Here is a 22,233-nt window from a genome sequence, read left to right as displayed (position 1 = left end):
TGATCAAACACACACACACACACACACACACACACACACATACATACATACATACATACATACATACATACATACATACACACATTACATTACGCAAGAAATTGCAAATATATATGGTAAACGGCTGCGCCATCCTCATTCTCGCAAACCAAAGTTATTATTTCTACCATTACACTTCGAAATAAAACATCCAGTGGGAGACTTGTTAAAAACGTTGCCGTAAAACAGGCCGTAGTTTGCGACGATGCTCCAACCTGAGGTTTAAATGAAGAGCAAAATATTGCCCCTCCCCTTTCAGGCCATCGGAGTTTTCAAGACCCTCCCCCTTTGCGCCCAAAGAATCTGTCTCACCATGTAGATGAATAATATTATATATAAATGATGGGCTGTACACTTTATGTCGATGTTGTTATACGTAGAACACTATATCAGATTACATTATAAGAACATGAGTTTAATAGATGTCCACCACTCAAAATCCAACAAATTATAGAAATAACTAAACAAACACTCCTGGGAAATGATCGTCCTGGAATAGACTGGTTTTGGCAGAGCAGAGTTTTCGGTCCAATCTCGTCGCTAGAGGGCTTGGATCACAGAGCTGAAATGGTATCGCAATCACAGTATGTCATAAACTACCGTCTTTTAGTGGACACTGACATGGCGTAATTGACAAACTTGTTTTTAGCCCTTGAGCTGTAAGAGCCCGACCGTGAGCCTCGGTTTAATCAGTTCTGGCTTTGAGGTAGGATCATACCAACATACCTACCGTCTACAGGAATGTCCACATTCCAAAAAAAAGAAGAGTGAAGAATGGATATTAAACAAACACCTAGCAAATTGTGTTGTAACGTTAAAACTCAGCACATGGTGTTGTAATGTCAAAACATTGTAAGAAATATCATCTGCAATATGTCTGAGTAATACATCTAGTTTTGGTATTTGTCTTGGTGGAAAGAATGTATATGCACTGTGTTTGTCATAGCATGATCTACTTGTCTCCTCGTATGATGATAAAAGAAATGATACCAATTGCAAGCCCATTGTTAGTCTATGCATGTCATAATCCCTATTCGACACTTTTCAATGTCTTGATAGGTTTTTTATTTGAACTGGTCTGCTTCTTTGTCGCTGGTAGTACGAGTAACAACATCACTGCGCTAATGTGGCCACAGAAGTAGACGGAACTGCAAATTCAGAAAAAGAATTTTTTAAAAAGGGTCAAACATAATTATACACATGCAAGTATGTATGAACACAGTCAAACACACGCACACACACACACACGCGCGCGCGCGCACGCACGCACGCACGCACGCACGCAACTAATCCCTAACTCTCTTTTTCTCCAATGATGTATGACTGTTTTAGATTGATTAATGTTGCAAGCCTTTTAAATCATATCAAGTACAAGCGTTGAAGTCAGGGGACTATTTTTACTGTTTTGGGTGTAATATCACACAAGTAAAGTACACACTTATACAGTAATACATTTAAACTTAGAAGATGCATACAGATGGTAGATGAAGTAACATAATTGTCATACCTGTAAAATTCGCAAATAAGGTTATTACTTTGTAGAGCAAATGGTAAAGTCCAGTAGTCTTGAAATAGAGTGGTAAATATCCAGCTAATTACGATGTATATCAATTTACCTTGATAGGATTGGATGAAGTATGGATGTGCAAACTGATGTACCTGTTAAATGAAATAGTTCAGGCTTTTAACTAAATTGAATTGCATTTACTACTTCAAAGTGATGCTTGGGATTTGGGCAAGAAAGGTGGCGGATGAATACCGATAAGATTTGGATACTTTCAGCTTAATTCGCCAAACCCATAGAAGGCGTGTGCATAACCAATCATGTTACTCAGAGCAGTCATGTGACAATGTTATCAAATCAAATATATATTCTGTGGACTACAAACATGCAATCATACCTTGTTTGACAATAGGCCTGCGATGTATAGATGGCACGCTGCCCAGCAGTACCCCGGTTGAACACCATGCCACGCCAAAGACAGTAAGATAGTCAACACAGGTTTGTAACTGGATACACGATGGTAACAGATGAATTTTAACCACTGAAGTGTTGGAAAGTTCCAGTTTGCTATCCTGGTGTGAAAATTAGTTGCAAACTGAAAACAGTGAAGGTTAGAATACATCAGTGCCTACCAATAAAAGTTCTGATACTCTATTTGAACGTTTGATAGCGGCCAATCAGGACATTGACAATAATTACGTATTTTAACGAGAGCTAATCAGTACATATACAATAACTAACATATCTCACAGCAGTGTTGCCTCTTCTAAGTCAGTTTGATTATCGTTTTAATGCTCTATGAGAAAGCATGATGCACAGCTTCTAAAAATGTTCTTCTTGGCATAAGTATAAGCATCACCTCCATTTACGTGACACTATAACGTAATACACTGGCGGTTAATAATTTGCATATTACCAGATGTGTTTGAACGTTTCAGGAAAGCCAATAAATTTACTATAAATTACGTATTCATAGTGCTTCATGGCAGCCAATCAGCACAAATACAATACAGTGTATGACAGGCCTTTTCTAAGTCAGATCTGCTGATTTTAAAAAAAATCAGTATTACAGACGTTGTGCGATGCAGGGTTCTGTGAAAATGGCCTTTCTTTTTCCCTTATAACAAAGAAATGCAGCTATGATAAAATCAGCCTCGTTATTATGTAATATGCAGACGTTTAATAATTTATATATTACCAGATGTGTGTATACAGGAACATAGGTCAGCACATCCCATTCTGGTTGACCAAACTCATCCAAACCATTAAACCCGAATCCAGACGCGTTGCAAATCGCATCAGCTGCACATACCAAATAAACAAATGGTTCATATAGTAATTTTAATGAAATTAATGAACAAGTGGTTATTGTTTTATTGATTCCTTTAATCTAAATGTTGTGAAATATACGATCACTCTAGATCTTAAACCTGTGCTAGCTATAACTAGTGTATAGACAATGACAATATATTCACTGAAAATGGTTTTAAAATACCAATACTAGATAGTGTTCATGTAAATGAGTGGCATATTTTATCTATGCTTAGCATAGTAATAAGCTGAAATCGGGATTTATTAGGGCACTGATTTGTTGGTGCGGACCCTAAAATCAATTGTATTGGGTATATTGCACAATTCTATGTTTACTGCTTCACAAAGTGTTTATATACTTACTAGCATTGCCCGCTAGTGGGTAATAAGGTCGAGCACAGAAGATGAAACTTCCAGCTCCATCTACTATTCACCCACATGTGATTCAAAACTGTTAAGGGTATACGATATTCAGATTATATTTATATCATTATATCTAACAAAACAGTCTCGAAAAACGTTCAAGTTGCAGTTTTACATTGTTTTATTAACTTGCTGTTTCAAAGATGGGGACTATTTGGTTTCCTTAGTCAGGTTTCTTACACCATGTTGAAAGCGGTGAAGACTCGTATTTTCCATAGGATAATAACAGAATGTTTACTCACCAAAGTACCATATAAAGATGAATTGCAGATGGTTTACCAGACATGATACCAATAGATAATACATGCGAAATAGGACAGTGGAATCCTTTACTTCTTCACCTAGAATGAGAAAATAACATCCTTTGTTGAGCACGTACGACAGTAATCTCACGTTTGTGCATCTTCTATATTAGTACACAGTATAAACAGGTACTCTATTCCCAGGACGATATTACCAAATGACACGATAATCAAATGACGGTGTCTTAGTTAAGTTTTATGTCGATGGTTTCACGCTTACTAACATTGCCTGCTATATACTTACTAACATTGCCTGCTATTGGGTAATAAGTGTTTATATACTTACTAACATTGCCTGCGATTGGGTAATAAGGTCGAGCACAGACGATGAACACTCCAGCTCCAATAGTCACGAAAAGTTTCTGAATGACTGTCACCTGAAAGTAAAATAATATTTTTATAGTTACGTGACGTGGCAGCCGATGCATTTTATTGTATCGTCAGATAATTCCTAAATCAGTTTTGCCAAGTTCCCCATTGATTAAGTGATTTCAGTATGATTCAACCTGATTCTAGATCTAATAACACCAGGAATAGCACAAATTTAATGACTATTAATAATGAGAAATTATTGGTAATAAAAGAATATCCATGCAGTCATTAACGAAATCAATATCTTGAATCACCTAAAAGTATATATATTTTTTCTTTCAGAGCCAAAGCACACGGAGGGGTTAAAGTGCACGTGTATGGCTCTGTTGCCTTATTGGGTTTCAACCGACAATGTCATATTTCAAGGTTTTATATTGGGGCTATAAGTCTACACATACGGAAATCCCGCCAGTGTATTTTTAAAACTAAAAGCACAATAAAAACTATCTTACCTAACTAAATTGTTTGAATAATTTGAATAATATACAGTAAAGCATGTGCTCTGTGGCAAGTTCTACACGCTTATGAGGTAGATGCAGTGAACTGTCTATCACCATGCCTTATTATACTTTGAAGTAGGAGTATCTAAAATAGTCTATGAGTATTTATCTATGTCTGCAGTAACAAAACAACTTTCCACATGCACTGGGCGTAAAAAAAATTGTGTGGTGCCGATTACCAATTTTATAATAGGTAGGGTAGGTAGATTTTTTATTTTATTTTTTAAATTAATTTTTTTTTCATATGTGTCTAGTTCAGGTCGTTGTATTTTCTGTTGATTTCTATATGGTCTCTGCGTTATTGGTTTCTTGTCATCAGATGTACAGCCATTACAGATTTGAAAAACAGTTTTATGTTGTCCTTTTTCAGTTGATGTCAGATTCCGCATCCACTTTTTCTTGTGAGCCTTCAGAATTTTCGCAAATTTCTTATTTTTTTCTCAAATATGTAGAAGAACGTTTAGGGTCGGTGTGAAAAGATAGGTGGGGTCGGGTAACCCGACCCAAACCACTTTTTTATTTGGCCCCATCTTCCAAATTTTCTGTCTCTAAGCCATAGTTTAGAAGGCATTTATTCTCGATAAGTTAAGTAACCTACCGCAACCGATGGATCTTTCAACAGAATCACTGTTTTACCATTTCTATCTTTGCTTTTATATGGAATTAAATGTTTCCCTTCCATAAAATCTTTGTAGTAATTGAAGAAGCAGAATGGACCCACGAAGTAACCTTGGAAGTGAAAGATGTAACTGTAGTACTCCACTATTGATGGAAATCGTCTGCAAATGAATTGACATATTTATCATTGAGAAAGTAAGGCTGCATTCACAAATAATGGGCGGGGGGTCGGAGGAATCATGACAAAATTAGATTTTTTTTTCAAGTCCCCCCCCCCTTTATAACCCCAAAAAATTCAGATCCCCCTCCCTCCACATGGTCAGAAATTTTCAAGGCCCCCCCCACACGTTTATTTTTATAACATATATATAGCCACACACATACACATGTGTACACTCACACATACATACATATACCTAAATACATACATACATACATACATACATACATACATACATACATACATTGTTTCTAATGTAATTGCATGAACATGTTTACATTTGGAATCTCCAGATTTTACTCATTTGCACAGACTTTAACATTACTTGAGTGTATATTGAAGCTGAACACAGGGTAATTAATGTTAGTTGTTTTTTATACAGGAACTTCTGTATATACATGTTTTGCACCCTTTTTGTTAAAAGGCTGTCAAATTTTGACATGATTTTTAGTTCTCCAGTTTCACTAATGTTTTTTGGGAAACAGTGCTGAATTATTTTTTAAAGCCATACTCATATCCTGTTAACAAATTTACATGCATACTTTCCAATATTATTTGTGCATAGTGTTTTTAAAATTAATGGATCTAGAGACAATTGGACTACTGTACAGTCTTTTGCAAACAGCATATACACATTTGCATTCAAAATGCACGACAGGCTATTTATACTCATTTCACATTTATCAAAATGTGCCTTCAGATGCAGAGCTTGATGTCCTTTGCTCAAAACTTTCAACAATCAATCAGGTACAAATGGATAACAAATAATTAAGGAAAGGTGCAAATTTAACGATTAAACTATTTGATTTTTACAACATTTATTTATATTTATACATTTTTTATTTACCAGTTTACATTCATTTTACAAATATAAATTGTAAGAAATGTCACAAGTACTTTCTGCCTGAAATCATAAAGGATTTTATATACAAGTTTTTTGGAAGCGTTTTATTTATCATTGTTATTTATTTATCTATTTATTTATGTAGTTCAAGATAGTTCAAAACGTTTATTTAAAAGATTAAAATTCTCTTCAGGACAGTTCAACATGCCATCAGCTAATGTCCAGTATGATAAATAGTGCAATGCTTTGAAATTGTCCATAGACTATGTCATACTCATTTTGCAGTGATTTTGGGCTATCTGTATTGTGCAGTCTCTTCCTGTGCTCATTTTACAGTTGGTTTTATAGTTGTGATCAACAATGGGCGAGATAAGCAACTCAACACACACTTAAGTTATTAAAAAGACAATGGGTATCTCAAAATGTGTTTTCATCATTATTATATGTGAAAAATATGTTTAGGTCCCCCCCCCCAAACCCACCAAAACTTTTCAAGTCCCCCCCCCCTCCACCATCCTCCAAATTTGCAAGCCCCCCCCCTCAATTCCTTCAACCCCCCCCCCTCCCATTATTTGTGAATGCAGCCTAAAGACGAAATCATTAAAGAGTATATAGTTTGGTACGCATGCGTGTAGGACGTGTTTATGCCAGTATGAATACAACCTGAAAGTTGATGTTCATAGCTGTACCAACAAACATCCACCAAAGATGCCGTTACACGTGAACATCTTTTGTAATATGCCTGTTTGTTGCAGGGGGAGGGATACAATGTATTGGGGACATTATTTCAAAATAAATGTAAGAGATGCGTTGGATGCATAATAAAGGTAGAGCTACACAAAGTGTTATACTAGTCTTGTAAATGGAAATGAATGTTATACGGATCCACTAAAACTCGAAACAGATTCTGTATTTTATTTACAATAGAAACATTGTTACCTGAAACAGAACATTGCCTGGTTCGACAAAAAAAACATATCAACATTGTTACATGAAACAGAACATTGCCTGGTTTGACCAAAAAACCATGGCAACATTGTTACATGAAACAGAACGTCGCCTGGTTCGACCAAACATCATAGAAACATTGTTACATTTCATCGTCTGGCTCGACAAAAATCTTGCTACTATTGCTACATTTCCTTTGTATGAAATGTTACCATCTGAGCAGATCGCCACAAATCGTTGACTGCAACGTAACAAGATAGCAATACACATACGTACATATTCAAACAAAGTGTTCTCCCTTGGTTAGATCGTTATCGTTATTTTGAAAGGCTAGAAATCGATCATTTTTAACGAAATCGATTGTCGAGCTTGGTGTTGAAATGTAATAATGTTGTTTTGTGATCTGTTTCGGTTGACATGGTAAATACTATTTTGCGAGAATGGCACAGTGTACAGCTCTGTCCTGGAACGTCCATGTGAACAGAAATTACCATGAAAACATACTTACTTTATTGCATATTGTCTTTGTTTTGGATTTAATTCAGAAAGATCCTTTGTTAAACCTACAATGATAAGAAATCAAGGTGAGATTTGAACCATGAAAACATCTGTGTATAGAAGAAAATAAACAACAATAGAACCCAAGAACGAGGTCAATCAGTCAAGTTTATATTTGCATATTTCAAACGGTACAGTGAACTGTCCTACTGGGTATGGTAGGTGTTAAGATACTTTACAATACTCCAATATGTTCGAGTCCTTCTGAATCAGTTCATTTTCAGTAGAGGTGATAATCCACTGCCCAATGGAAACTATTTGGGTAAACACAAAATGACGTATTGCTCGACAACACCAACATTACTAAATCTTATCGTAGCTCAATAAAAATCTTAATTTATAATGTTATATGTTATTGTCTGGCAAGAACAACAATTCTTACATTGTAATCCACTGATATGTCTGAAAACAGTACATTTTGTTACCATGTATACAATCATGTGATTTGGTGATGATCTGCTAAGATATTAATGGGATCTCACGAAAAGAAAATGTAGCAGTGTGACTGTGTGAGTAGGAAGGGTTGTTATCATGTCAGTCTACGACACAGGCAGTGTCAGTAAGAGGTAGACGGTGGAATAGCAATTGATAAGATTTCTGTTGTCAGTCAACGTTTTGTTTCTAATCAACTGCTTTCCATTTTAATAATATTTTCATTTTGATCACCACTGTAAATGTAAAATACTATCCCTTCCCCAGACCTCTACTGATCTATGTATGCCAGGACACAGAATACTAGATTGTCAGTGTATATACAGCAAACCACATACCAATCGTATCAATCTCATACAGTTAAATGTTCATTGAATTGATTATCACTTACAATACAACAGAAGGCAATAAACATGAAACAGGCCATCGCCTAAATTGATGAAAGTTTTTAGCATTTTTACATTTCATCATCTAGCTCAACATATAACCATTGCTACATTTTTGTGTGTGTAATACCATTACATTATCAGCTTGTCACACCGTAACTGATTTCTTTTGATATGGATACTGTTGTTTCTAATGTTGTACTTTCCCATGAAATGTAAATTGTTACATTGTTAATAATCTAGCTCCAATCTAAGATAATGGTGACTCAAAGAAGGGAAATGTAGCAATGATGATAAGATAATTGTCGCGTCAGACGATACAATGTAGCAATATTAGTACGATTTTTGTATTGCCAGACCACGTTCCGTTGATAAATAACTGGCTTCAATTGTATCTAGCGGTGGTCATCTGGTAAATTTAAGTTGTTATTGATAAAAGATGTTACATACCATCGTGTAATCCAAATGCCAAACTTGTAACTCTTTGAACTGTAACCATGAGTGAACTAAAATTTAAACGAACTTTTATCAGTTGGGTTCTTGATGAAAATATCGAAATAAATCTAAAAGAAAAGCTATTTTCATGGAAATTAAATATCAACTTCCTCTTTGACATGATAATGGTAAAGGTGATCATGATTGCAATCTCGTGACTGCGGTGGTGGGGTGCAGTTGGTGATGTACACTGACAGATTCGTCGTTGTAGGCGTATTTTCTATCAGTAACTCCCAGGCCAGGGATGATGATGATGATGATGATGATGATGATGATGATGATGATGATGATGATGATGATGATGATGATGATGATCGTGGCGGTAGTAAGTCAATTGGGATATTTCTCTTTAAAATGAATTTGAGCACTAATTAATCATTGTATCGTAAAAGGAGTCACTTTAAATTTTTAAACACCACTTACGTTACATGATCTAAATGAACTGCATTTGTCTTCATTGCTTTACGTAGATGCTCAATATTTATGTAAACCATAGTAAATGCCAATACAATAGTTGGCATCACTCTTGGGTTCACTATCTTCATTATAATGTAGGCGATTGTTGATAGGAGGAGTGTGTGAAGAATTGACCTAGAGAAGAGGACACCAACTGTTTCTACAAATTTGTTGAGGGTGAACTGTGACGTGATTCCTGTGAAGATGAATAACCATTTTGTGACTGTTCTGTCCGTCCATGTCCGATACTTTCACGTCCTTGTCATCTCGCTATCTTTTTCTGTCTCGCTGTGTTTGTCTCTTTGATTAACTCTTTATGTGTTTATCTGACTGTCTGGCCATCCATCCATCGGTCCGTCCGTCCGTCTGTGTGTGTGTGTGTGTGCTTGTGCGTGTGTGTGTGTGTGTGTGTGTGTGTGTCTGTGTCTGTCTGTCTGTCTGTCTGCTGTCTCTCTCTCTCTCTTTCTCTCTTTTAAACAATCAGCTATTGACTGTATACTGACTTCCCTTAAAATTATGTTATCCCTTGCAGCAGCAACAGCAACAGCAACAGCAACAACAACAACAACAACAACAACAACAACAACAACAACAACAACAACAACAACGCTGTGTGTATGCACATGTGCCATCACTAACTTACCATTCATGACAATAATATGCCATGTATAAACCAATAACAGTTGTCACAACATGTCTCGTCGTAGGGCTTACTTTATTGGGATGTAGTCCATATTTAAACACAATCGCCAATGCAATGGACAAAACTTGGAAGAACAATACGGATACCTGTAGGGAAAATGTAACACGTCGGTTATAAGCCAGATGCAATTGGCAAAAATACTCGGATATTCATTCCCTATATTTTCTTCGTTCATTTGTGGAAAAACGGGTGAGTATTGTCTATAGTCGAAGACGAGTACTTCTCAGCTGACTGGTCGAAAACATTGGAGCAAGAATAATCCAAATTTAAGCTGTGTGTGCTTAATTTAAGTACTAGGAGAATAAGGGCTATTTTGAATATTTTAAATCATATTTCAAGCAAGCAAAACTGATGACGTAGCTACATGCACGTTTTCGTGACTTTGAAAGATCAGAAAATATATTTTTTCTGTTCGAAACCGTTTACCTTGGCCTATGTATGGTAAAAAGTATGGATGTTAAATAAAATCAAGTAGATTTCAAAAACAAAGGTATAAAAAAGACGGCTGTAAGAAATATTATTGTTGTCAACGCAAATAACTTTTTACTGTGTTTGTAAAAAAATGTTTTTAAAAACAAAACGCTCATTATATATAGCCCTTTGATACTGTGTGTATGGGAATGTTATCCAAGGTAGCATTACCAGTACGTCTTATGGCCAGCGGTGTATATAAGAAAGTGTTTGTTTTTCAAAATCCTAAATACTGCAAGAATTCTCACCTGACTATATGGTACCTTAGTTTTATCGGATATGGCACTCAACACTGACTGTAAACCTGGTACCATTGTGATGAAAATACCAGGCGGTGACAAGGATTGGCTGAAACCAAGAAAACACGGCTTATGTTAATCGGCAAAACGAAACGAAACGAAACTAAACGAAATGATATATGCCCTAACATTTTTCATTCACATTTGCCTTGTTTCGTTTCGTTTCGTTTCGTTTCGTTTCGCCGAATACCATAAGCCAGAAAAAAAACTAATTATAAGTAAACATTGCTTGATAATTTGCACTACTTTAAGACATTTTAAGTTTACACAGGGTTTGTGGTAATTGTTTACGCATATCAAATGGTACTAAGTTGTCTTATTCTATTTTCTGATGGCATGCATACTTTGTCATTACTTGCTATTGGCAGAGCTCAAACCTGGTACATATGTACAGGCCGTTGCATGTTACATTTTACTGGCTTTGTTTGATACAACAACGCAGAAACCAATAAGAAATTAAACTGTACAATGTACACTTAATATCTTGCTACATTTTATCTAAATTACATAAACCATTTAAATGTACTGAAACTAGACACCTATGGTGGCCCACAAGAGACAGAGGAAAACTAAATTTTTTTGAATAAATAATTGATTTTTGAGAGCAAAAAGTTTTTATCACAGAAGTTGAAGTTTTTGCTTTGATTTTTTTTATTTTGACCCAAAAAATTAATGTCTTATCATATGGAAGAAAAGTTTTATCCTTGTATTAAATATTTTGCTCTCAAAAATCAATTATTTATTCCACAAATTTAGTTTTCCTCTGTGTCCTGTGGGCCATCGTAAGACACAGACACGTGGGCGCCAATGTTTTGATTCATAGTATGGTGGCACATTAATTAATTTCATTTCGACAAAATGTTGCAAGAAACTGTATTCATTCAATCTCGCTATCTTAAACAGTAGCATGTGTTGTTCATAATTGGTTTCTGCATGGTGGTATCACACAGAACCTGGTCCAGTGAACACTAACATAAAATTGGCAGTATTAGGCATATTGAACAAACGATTCAATGGCATAGTACATAAAGGCCAGCATTAACCGTTACACAGTAACATGTAAGTATATTTTAACCCTCAGAAAACTATAGGTTAACCTCAGCAAAAAAAAAGAAGCTTATAAACTCAGTTTTTGTATTTGTAACCACGGACCCATAGACCCATATTCACAGGGGTGAGGGAGTGAAGGGGAGCTGAGGGGTGAGGTGGGGTTAAATACGAAACATGATATATTGTCCTTTGTTCATATTTAAGAAAAACAAAACTCCAAAACATACATATAAATATACATATAGAAAACAATCCTTCACAACTAAGGTGTTGTCATTTCAAGCATATAGAAAGTGCTGTGAATGTGATTTATAAATGAATCACCGAGCTGTGAAATCCAAATAGTGTATTGTCACATATGTGTCAAGCCCTGACAATACAAATATATTAATTATCCATAGGATCGTTCTCTTTTGTATACCTTTACCCATTAATATGTCTTTCAAATAATTCAGTATTGTTGTGTTTCTGACTAATTTTTAATTAATTAATTTCTGAAAAAAAGGTCAGCATATTCCTCTCCAAGTAAAATGGACATTTGTAGAGTTTATTTTATGTTTTGGCGTTTAGAGGTGATTTTTGTTGCACATTGAAACGTACTTGAGGTATTATACTTACTGAGACATCCTTAACTATCACGTACATGCTATTTGCAGAATCGAGATCTGTTATTCAGGCAAATTATAAATGACTGAATGACATATTTCATTCAGTATATTAAAATGTTCAAATATCACGCCATGAACACAGTATACTAAAATATCTAGTTGAGAAATAAGCTTTTTGCCCGAGTGGAAAAGAAAACCTTGCTAAAAACCATTCAAATGTGATATTAATAATGATGCATGCTTTTGCATGGCATTAGAAGTACCTTCCTACAAATTTCTGTCTAAAATCAGCACTTCGATAAACTTAAAGACCATTTCAATAGCATTGCAAGGAGGGCATAACAGAAATTATAAACGTATCGACTTTTGTATCATGTACATGGTACCATTACATTAACCTTGAATTCATTTACAATGTACATAATTGTCAAATGTTGTGTCCGACTTGCACAGGTCAAAAAGCAACACAAATTAACAATGAATGACGTAAATATATTTCTTACCGTTAGATCGTGCGTGGATGCCAGTTGATACTCGGTGTATGCATACAGTCATCTAAATATGAGATTGGGACAACAAAAACTCTAGTTTCAAGGGAATGTGTTCTTTTGTTTATGGTCATACTCAATTAACTGCTAATCATGTACATTTCATTCGATCACATCAATTTCCACAAATAATTTAATTTCATTTACTACAATATTAGGATCTTGAGCAGAACAAATCATTCTGATATTAATTTTTGCCTTACTACTATTTTTAATATTTCATGCACATCTGGTTTATTTGTCTGTTAGGGACAGCTTGACCGCAAGTTGCCACGGAACACCACACATTATGAGGCTTGTTCATACCACATGGAGATGTAACTGCAGGTTCACTCATCCACATTTTCCAATAGAGTATAAACGTACGGTTTAGATTGAATAGTAGAGCGCCACCAATGGTCGGAATGTGATTTCACTTGCATCCAACGCGATCGGACACAATGCTGCTGTGCAAGTGTGTTTTTTGCACGGTTATTGATGAAAACAATATATGGACAAATCGAGGTGAAATTAATAAATACATATTAAAAAGATGATCGGTATACATTCAACTTCAATTGAACTTTTTTCCCAATGCTCTATTCTGACAGTATATCGTCGATGGAGACAACTAGTCGGAGAAATCAAATATTTAAATTGAATATGATGTACTTTTTAGTTATAAACATAAAGATAAAGAATAAACATTTTACAACCAAGATTGACCTTTTTGACCTTGCTGAAAGCTCCTTGTACTCCCTTTACAGGGCATGTGCTACCAGAGCCATCTCTTTGATGAACACAACACATACCTTGGGTGTAAAGTATCAAACAGTATACTCACATAGACACACTCTACACACACACATATGCAAACTCCCATACTTGATCTAACACACACACACACACACACACACACACACACGCACGCACACACATTCACTCACTCACAAACACGAGAGACAAGTCAACCTATTACGGGAAATATATACTCCAGCATTTATTTCTGGAATTATGTAAATCAGGAATACAAATTGCATGGAAAAACAAAAAATAATATTTTTTCAATCATTCAAAAAAACAAAACGACTAGGATATATGTATATACTGTAGAACATAATAATTTTATCTAAACAAGAAAAGAAAATTAGAGAAAATTAATATACTTAATTTCCCACACACAATCTTTGTTTTTATATGAATATCACAAATAATAATACATTTTAAATTAATCAAGAAATTAAATATTAATACAAATTTTACTTTATACAAATTTGTCATGAGAAAACATTAAGTCGGTTGATCTTTTTTTCCCATTCTCATTGGTGTCCCCTTCACTCATGAATTTTATTTTGTTTTTGTTTTATCAAAACAAAACAAATATGAAGCAAGGTATTTAAACATTGATTAGTAGTTTTTTGTCAGCACTCAAGATTTGTATTGAGACAAGATTACTATTTGCTTGGTTCAACTTAACCCATAAATTAGAATATATGTACAACCAGAAAAGGAATGATTGCATAAAAGCAAAGAAAATGGTCTGTCTATCTCTAATTTCACACTCTTTGGATAATTGTACATTCAATTGATAGAAACAAGTCTTCTACATTTGAAGACATAGCCCCTAGCACTAATAATACAGTGGAAAAACAACACATGTTGCAGCTTCATAGAACTACTGTAGGGCCTGTGCTGTCAATCAAATAAGGCAAACTTGAACAAAAAAAACATAAGTTTATCACAAAAGAAACATTCCTTCCCAATATGTGTTATCGTTACTTTAAATCACTGCACTGCTATGGAAAACGAGTTTAAGATAGACACAAACTAAAACTGTTGTGGTTAAGTGCAGTATATTACACAAGTGGGTGATAGTGGTGCCTTGGTTGGGAGGTGTAATAGTGTAAGCAGTGAATTGCATGTACGTTGAATGTGTGAGCACTTCAGAAAACTTCCTAGCTATCATAGACACCACTCTATTGTGAGTGTAATTACATCAACATTCACTGATACTTGCATCAATATGTTGTCACAAATTTTAGTTCTTGTCGATCTCAGTTTGCTGAAAGCTGGCTTGCCCACAGTTGTATTTGTATAAAGACAACATATGTACAAAGTACTACGACAAGACTGTAATTTTGTAGATCTACTGTACATCCATGACTGAAGCAACAGATTATGGCAGTGGCTAAGGATAAGATCACACCACCAAGACCAAACAAATACATGACACGCTCTTCATGCTTACACTTACCCCATATTATTGATAAAAGAAAGCGCTGATCGTCTACTACATGTACATGTAACAGATTTGATAACGATGCATTTTGTTCTAGACAAACATTACAACTTTGTCACTTGGTAAGCATGATACATTCACTATCTAATCTCTTTGTTTTTTCATCCATTTCAAAACAAAAATTCACTTTTGTACACTTTTAATACACTGATTAAATGAGACTTGTTTATACTGGCCTTCAATGAATGTCACACAGTGGAAACTTCTTATTTGTGATCATAAGACTATAAAGATTTCCCCTTTTACATTTACACTGTCATGCAGCTCAATTTCAAATTTCCTCAGAAAATACATGTTACAATTTTTATATAAATAAATTTTTAAAACAATAGTACACACAAACCTTGACAAAATTACGATCAACATAATTATATATGTAATTTTCAGGATGTCTAAACCACTCCTAATTTACATCAATGACATAATTTCTGACTGATGGCATACAGGTGCAGAACTAGCCAACTAATATTATACATGTAGGCATAATGTCCTAATATGGGTATAACATAATATGTACATTGTCCTAATATGGGCATATCATCTACTATGTCCATTTAAGGCAAACCTCCTAATATGGACACATGGGCATACTATCTAAGTATGGGCATTAAACTTCCTAGTATGGAATTCTTGAAAACTGCAAAAGTCATGTCAGGATGCATTATATCCCAAAAGTTTTTTACTTTCGTTTAAAAAAAATAAACGATGCCGTTAGAAACCATCCAAGGATTTGTAAATCAAGGTTGTAGATAAAATGATATTTCTGGTGTGTATACTCAAGATGACTATCCGGATTGATATTTACTTTTTCTACTTTTCTGAGAACAAATTTTGAAAATAAATGCTGTCTCAGGCAGTCTGATTAAATTACACATTGTAGTAGTTGCATAGTTAATTTAGAAATAGACAACCTACGTGTGCACCATCTCAGAATTAACTCCGACATTTTAGAATTCCGTTCTATATTAGTTTCTCTATAAATATCAATTATAAACAAAATTGAGAAATTTATTTCAAGTTAATTTGGCATGTCATAATTTCACTAAGTCCCAAGGTTTATTAAATAAATAATTGCATAATTTCAAGTATTTGTGAAGAATTTTACACACTGAAGGTTGACATATCAAATGCTATTACAACCCGAAACACCCAAGTAAAGCATTTCCACTGTGTGCCACAATTGTTTATATCGTGTGTACAAGTATACTGGTTTGAATTTAAGCCAACTTACATGGTCACTCTAAATGTAACCATATATGTAAACAATGTTACCATGGTCACTCTAAATGTAACCATATATGTAAACAATGTTACCATGGTCACTCTAAATGTAACCATATATGTAAACAATGTTACATGTCACTCTAAATGTAACCATATATGTAAACAATGTTACCATTGGGAAGCAAACAAGATGAAGCTGTCATAGAACATTTCTTCCCTCTCATGGAGAGCTATATAAACAAAGTTAAGATGCTATCATTCAAAGTGTACTTCGACGGCTTTTTGTCAGCTGGCAACATTGTTCACAAATTGACTACATTGGAAAGGCCACATACTCAACTCATGATTAAAAGCAATAGAAAGTGATATTTGAGTTTACGCTTGATATGAATGCGAAATGAATATGGCAAACAGTGGAATAACTTTACTTGGCATTGTATGTTACTGATTGTAAATCAGCTGCTAAACATATCACATTTTGTTGTACCTATTTGTTATTTTTTCAATTACATGATTCGAGAAAAAGCTGGTATTTTTATGTTTCTACGATATTTTTTTTTATAGAAATGCTTGCTACGACTGTAGATACATTGTGCATTCAATACTTCTGGTAAAACATACTTTTTATTACACATGTATTTTTGATATCTAATGCAGTGACCACAAGCTTTTTTTTTATCTTGTATTGTTGTAATATTTTTTTTTTTATATTAAAATGCAATAGTTTATACTTGCAGCAAGGTTTGAAGTAAAACCTACATTTATTGGTTTGTATGTGATTGCACAGAATCATACCATTACCATGGTAACTGTGTACATGTATAAACTGTTGAAATGTATTTCTGTATCAGCACCATATATGACAAGGTATAGCTGAAATTAACACTGAAATTGACATGTCTCATTCCCAGATTACAGTAAGGCAAAGTAACAACATGGCATGAAATAAACTATCTCTATTCTTTTGTTAACTTCAGTATCTTTTGCTGCTGGTCAATCTTGATTGACAAGACAGAGTCATCTCACCTTCCAGCTTAGAGAGACGAATTCAAATATTTGACTTTTAATGAATTATCGACAAGAAAATGGGGGACACTGTTACTGGATTAAAATGTACCCAACATGGTGTCAGATGATATCAATAGCGCCCCCACATGATGTGAGTAAGTGAGGAAACAGGATCAACCAATCACAAAAGGTAACACTTTCTGATTAATTACCACATGTCATCGGAATATCCAAGTGGATGGCATCTTACCTCCTCCATGGCTACATGAAATAATCATAAAATCTTAGGACCAATAACTGAAATATTGGTTTTTTTATTTAAGTTGTGTCCGATATGACTCTGTCTAGCTCACCAAACTGCAAAAGATACGAAGCTAATATTCTTTTTATATTAATCAATTCCCAAAATAAAAAAAAATAAAAAAAATTTGGGAATGTACATATATGTATACATATATATATACACCATGACTTCATGACTAAAATTGGACTCAAAAATGAGTAAAACAATTATTTCATTTGTACTATGTCTAGTTTGTATGGGTAAAGATTTTGAATACATGATTCAAACCTTCTGACCATTCATTTAGTGTAGTCTCTTCAAAAATTTCAAAATGGAAAACAAGATATACAGTCGTAAATATTTCCAAAAAAAATTCTTTCCTGACCAAAATACCAAAATTGAAATGCTGTATAGTTTATTGTTAAAAATAGTCTGTTAACTTCATATAGAGTCAATTGAAACTGTAGTGTAGTCTTAAAATGTTGAAATTCACACTTTTTGTTATTAAATGCTGATTAAGACTTTGTCCTCACATTGTTTACTTGTGTATTTCGAAAACAAACAGGAAAATTGTTTTGAATACTATGGAATATCTCCACACCATATTCCAGTTACAGAGGTTCAAGCCATTTCTCAGGTAAGTACCACCAGAGGGCGCACCAGATTTGGCAAAAGTGAGGGCTACAATTTGTGTCATGACCACTGGTTGCATGAAACAGTGAATGAAATGTGTGTGAAAGAACTCTGAATGTTCTTAAAAGATCTTTACAATAGTGGTTAGGTATATTTTGCTAATGGTAGTCACTAATAAAGCAGTATTGTGGGAATAACATAGAGACTGTGTGATAACTTATTGTCTGCTGTCTTTATGCTACAATACTCTACACTAATCTGGCCGGTACTTCCTGTCACCAACTGGCTTGTGAACAGCACTCCTAGTGGCCAAACCATGAAATCTTTTATCTTTCCTATAACCGGAATATGGCTAATTGATTCTCCATAGACTCACACGATATCACTATCCCATTACCACAGGTTTTGGGGCTTCAGTCCTCTCTCTTCAAACTGAGGTCCTGCACGTAGCACATACATAGAACCATCTATTGCTACTGAGTTTTCAAGTCTCGTTATGACTTGTCAGCACCACCAAACATCTGAAACACAGAAAAAGTAGAGCATTGAAAACATGTGTAAGATTAGATACAGCAAATGTAGAACAGTGACCATTCATTGTCAATGGTACAAATTAGGTGTAAGTTAGGGGGTCTAACATTTACAATTTCCGTAACCTCATCTTAACCTAACTCCCTAGCTCTGATACGAAATGCATCTTTTATGCAGTCAGTCTGCTGACTTAAGTTCTTGTCAGGTACACATACAATATTACACATGTATTTGTTGTTTTTTGTCTATCAATATGTGATAAATTTGGAAGTTCTATTGAGACATTCTGATCTTCCCTAAGTCAATATTGTATTGTCATGAATACACTTCTCAACTGATGAAGCTTTTATGATGCCATCTGGCTTCTCATGTCCATGATTGAAAGCAATAGCAACAGGTAAAATTTTAACTTATTTCTTGTATAGTAAAAAAATGCTATAACATGCTATAATACTAACCTAAAATTTAATTTCATGAATGTCAAAGTTGTGATTTTTATATATCTCAATTTTCTCCATTTAGCAAATATGAGAGTCTTTGAGACTCAACATATACTAATGTTACACTTCCTTGGTTATTCACAAAAATCTCAGTATACATCAAATATACAAAATACATGGTGGTATCAATGACATAACATCTAGAAAAAGCTGAGCATACTGCCACCTAGTGGTCAACCGCAACTATGGATTTTTTCATTGCGATGAGGATCATTGACTAGGACTGATCAAATGGTCAATGCTATTGACTAAGTTGACCTGCTAGTGACCTTTGTAATTTACCAAAAAAAGACAACCTACCGCCCGGAGTCTGGATACACTAGCACTTTCTCTGGTAGCTGACAATTCATCCTCCCTGGCTGAATGTAGATGTCTGATTTGGACCTCTGAACCTCCTTTGTGACTCTGTCTTCCCCTCGGTATACCACCATGGGAAGCATATTGACTGTATCCTTGCCTTCCTGATGCAGTGGGAGCTGCTGCCTCCTCTGTATGTGATGCAATTGGAACTGTTTCAGAAGGTTTGGGAGTACTTTCAATGATCACAATGTCTTTTTTAGGTTTCTCTTCTTTTGGTTTGCTAATATCCACAGGTTTAGGTGTACTTTCGATGATAACAATTCCCCTAGCTGGTTTAGTTTCCTTCGGTTTAATTGTCTGTACAGGGGGCTGCGGACTAACAATCACAATATCTCGTTTGGGTTTTTCCTCGACCACAACTTGTTTTGGTTGCTCCTCTTCTTTAGGTTTGCTTGCATCAATGATGACAATCTTCTGCTCTTGATGAGGTACAGGGTCTGTCTTTGCTGGTTCCTGTGGTGGGAAAACTGGTATCTTTTTATTTTTAGGCACCGCGACTTCCAGAGTTCCAGCTCTCGATCTGACTACTTTGCTCTGGTCAGAATTCTCAGGGTCTGCAGGATTTGAAGTAGAACGATGACGTGAACCTAACCAGGTAGAGCTAACCTCCGACTCTTTTTGGCCAGCCGGTTGTAAAGTAAATGATTTCTTGCTGATGTTACCCTGTGAATCTAGTGGTATTCCATATGGCCTGTTTTTGGCTTTTAGTTCCTCTTTAAACACAACTTCTGGAGGCGATCCAAACAGAACTTCAGGTTCCTGTGTTTGCCTGGGAGGTGATGACCCCTGTACAATGGGTTGTGGGTCACTAGTACTAACCCCAGGGAGAGGTTGACTGATGGGTTGTGGAGGAGATGTGACTGTTTGTTGGGGAGAAACAGCGACTTGAGGAGGAGAGAGTGCAACGGCTGTTGGGGCCGGTTGAGGAACTGTCATCATCTGTGGATTTACCATGTACTGTTGTGGCATTCCCATTTGATACTGCATCATCATCTGTTGCTGCATCAACATTTGTGGCGTCATTGCTGCTGGCATCATCATCGGTGCCTGTGGCATCATCATTGGATTTGTCATTGCAGTTGTTGGAGGTAACGGTTGCCCTGTGCCTGACACAGCTGCTGCAATCTGTTGCTGCTGCTGCTGAAGCACCTGTTGCTGGTTGTTAATCATCTGTTGTTGCAGTGCTGCAAACTGCTGCTGTAACACTGCATATTGTTCTTGTAATTGTTTAGCAGCAGGTGAATTTGCTTCCCCTGTGACAGCTGCACCTGGTGCTGCATCACTTGCAGCTTCTGCAGTAATCTCAGCTGCCTTCTGAGGTGTCTGATGTTCCTCTTGTTTCGCCTTCACAAGTTGTTCTATACTTTTTTCCTCTTGTACCACATCTTTATTTTCAACTTGTGTCTTTTCTTCAACCTTTTCCACCTCAATGTCCATCTTGACAGGCATACTTTCGTCTAGTGATAGTTCATGTTTTTCTACAGAGTCTTCCTTAACAAGAGTTTTCTTAGAATTTACATTCACATCCACAACAATAGTCTTTTTATCTTTAAGTAACGCTATTTTCTCTGTCTCAATGACTACTTTTTCAACTGTTTCTTTTTCCCTCTCTTCGTCTTGTTGGCTCTCAGTAGATTCTGCCTCTGGTGTAGCAACCTCTCGATCCTCGGTAACTTCTTCCGGGCTTATGTCTGATTTCATTGCATAGGTGACCTGTGGTGTTGAATGTCTTACAATAGGATATGCTAACTGTGAGATGAGTTTCTCCTCCAGCATTTCTTGTTCCGGTGCTGATGTTGGTGAATAGTTTACTGTGTCATTAGAGTTCTCATTGTCAAGACTAAGTTTCATCATCTGATTAAGTATGTGACTTTTTCCTTCCTTCAAAGCAATCTCTTCAGACTCAGTAGCTGATGATTCACCTTCCCTTGCCTCTTTTTCTTCTTCCGCTTCTGCCTCTGCTTCCAGTTCAGCAAGAATCTTCGCCTCCTCTTCTGTAAGTTCAATTTCGTCATCACTTTGGTCAGCCTTTTCTAAAGATGGCTTTGTCTCTTTGATTGCTTCTTTCTGTGTTACAATAACATCCGCTGATGTCTCTACAGTACCAGAGATACTTTTACTGACTTCAGGCTTTACTTCAGGACTTGGGAGAGCGTCTGAAAAAAATGAATACAGAATTTGAGGAATGTATCTTTGACAACAGTGTTGTACTTTTCATGTCATGATTGTCCTTAATGCTTCTCTGTGATAACAATGTCAGTTATTTTATTATAAAGTACCTCCTACATTGTGTTCAAAGCACTTTACAAAGCACTTTACAATTATTACC

At 35.5% G+C, this 22,233-nt stretch overlaps 3 protein-coding genes across 3 annotated transcripts in view; all 3 read right to left on the bottom strand.

Annotated features, from left to right (window-relative positions):
• Positions 1-1,069: 1,069 nt before the first annotated feature.
• Positions 1,070-10,896, bottom strand: LOC144434171 (membrane-bound glycerophospholipid O-acyltransferase 2-like). Its single transcript, XM_078122626.1, has 11 exons — positions 10,831-10,896; positions 10,052-10,197; positions 9,376-9,543; positions 8,908-8,963; positions 7,590-7,644; positions 5,050-5,230; positions 3,866-3,956; positions 2,742-2,845; positions 1,941-2,115; positions 1,656-1,698; positions 1,070-1,187 (listed from the first exon to the last, which is right to left on the bottom strand). Exons 1-11 carry the CDS (start codon positions 10,894-10,896, stop codon positions 1,070-1,072), a joined length of 1,203 nt encoding a protein of 400 aa, XP_077978752.1.
• A 7,172-nt stretch (positions 10,897-18,068) lies between these two features.
• LOC144433795 (uncharacterized) lies at positions 18,069-20,982 on the bottom strand. The gene is made up of 2 exons (XM_078122155.1): positions 19,845-20,982; positions 18,069-19,034 (listed from the first exon to the last, which is right to left on the bottom strand). The coding sequence occupies exons 1-2, from the start codon at positions 20,976-20,978 to the stop codon at positions 19,008-19,010; spliced, it is 1,161 nt and encodes a 386-aa protein (XP_077978281.1). The 5' UTR covers positions 20,979-20,982; the 3' UTR covers positions 18,069-19,007.
• Positions 20,983-21,066: 84 nt separating this feature from the next.
• The window catches only part of LOC144434170 (uncharacterized), a 61,699-nt gene continuing 60,532 nt past the window's right edge, over positions 21,067-22,233 (bottom strand). Inside the window, exons 11-12 of the mRNA XM_078122624.1 lie at positions 21,173-22,060; positions 21,067-21,101 (exon numbers count right to left, since the gene is read on the bottom strand). Of these exons, the coding sequence (XP_077978750.1) occupies positions 21,067-21,101; positions 21,173-22,060 (923 nt within the window). The remainder of the gene's footprint in view (positions 21,102-21,172; positions 22,061-22,233) is intronic.

Source organism: Glandiceps talaboti, chromosome 4, assembly GCF_964340395.1.
Source record: "Glandiceps talaboti chromosome 4, keGlaTala1.1, whole genome shotgun sequence".
Classification (NCBI taxonomy): Eukaryota; Metazoa; Hemichordata; class Enteropneusta; family Spengelidae; genus Glandiceps; species Glandiceps talaboti.
The sequence above is the reverse complement of the archived record's forward strand: the minus strand, read 5'-3'. Positions and strand labels throughout refer to the sequence as shown.

What these genes read in the sequence shown, in the direction of transcription:
- LOC144434171 (XM_078122626.1), bottom strand. Translation starts at nt 10,896, where the DNA reads ATGGTACCAGGTTTACAGTCAGTGTTGAGTGCCATATCCGATAAAACT. An exon ending in CTAAGGTACCATATAGTCAG is followed by an intron (nt 10,198 to 10,830) that starts GTGAGAATTCTT and finishes TTTTCCCTACAG; the next exon opens with GTATCCGTATTGTTCTTCCA. An exon ending in CAAAGACAATATGCAATAAA is followed by an intron (nt 5,231 to 7,589) that starts GTAAGTATGTTT and finishes ATTCATTTGCAG; the next exon opens with ACGATTTCCATCAATAGTGG.
- LOC144433795 (XM_078122155.1), bottom strand. Translation starts at nt 20,978, where the DNA reads ATGACAAATCCAATGATGATGCCACAGGCACCGATGATGATGCCAGCA. An exon ending in GTGTATCCAGACTCCGGGCG is followed by an intron (nt 19,035 to 19,844) that starts GTAGGTTGTCTT and finishes TCTGTGTTTCAG; the next exon opens with ATGTTTGGTGGTGCTGACAA.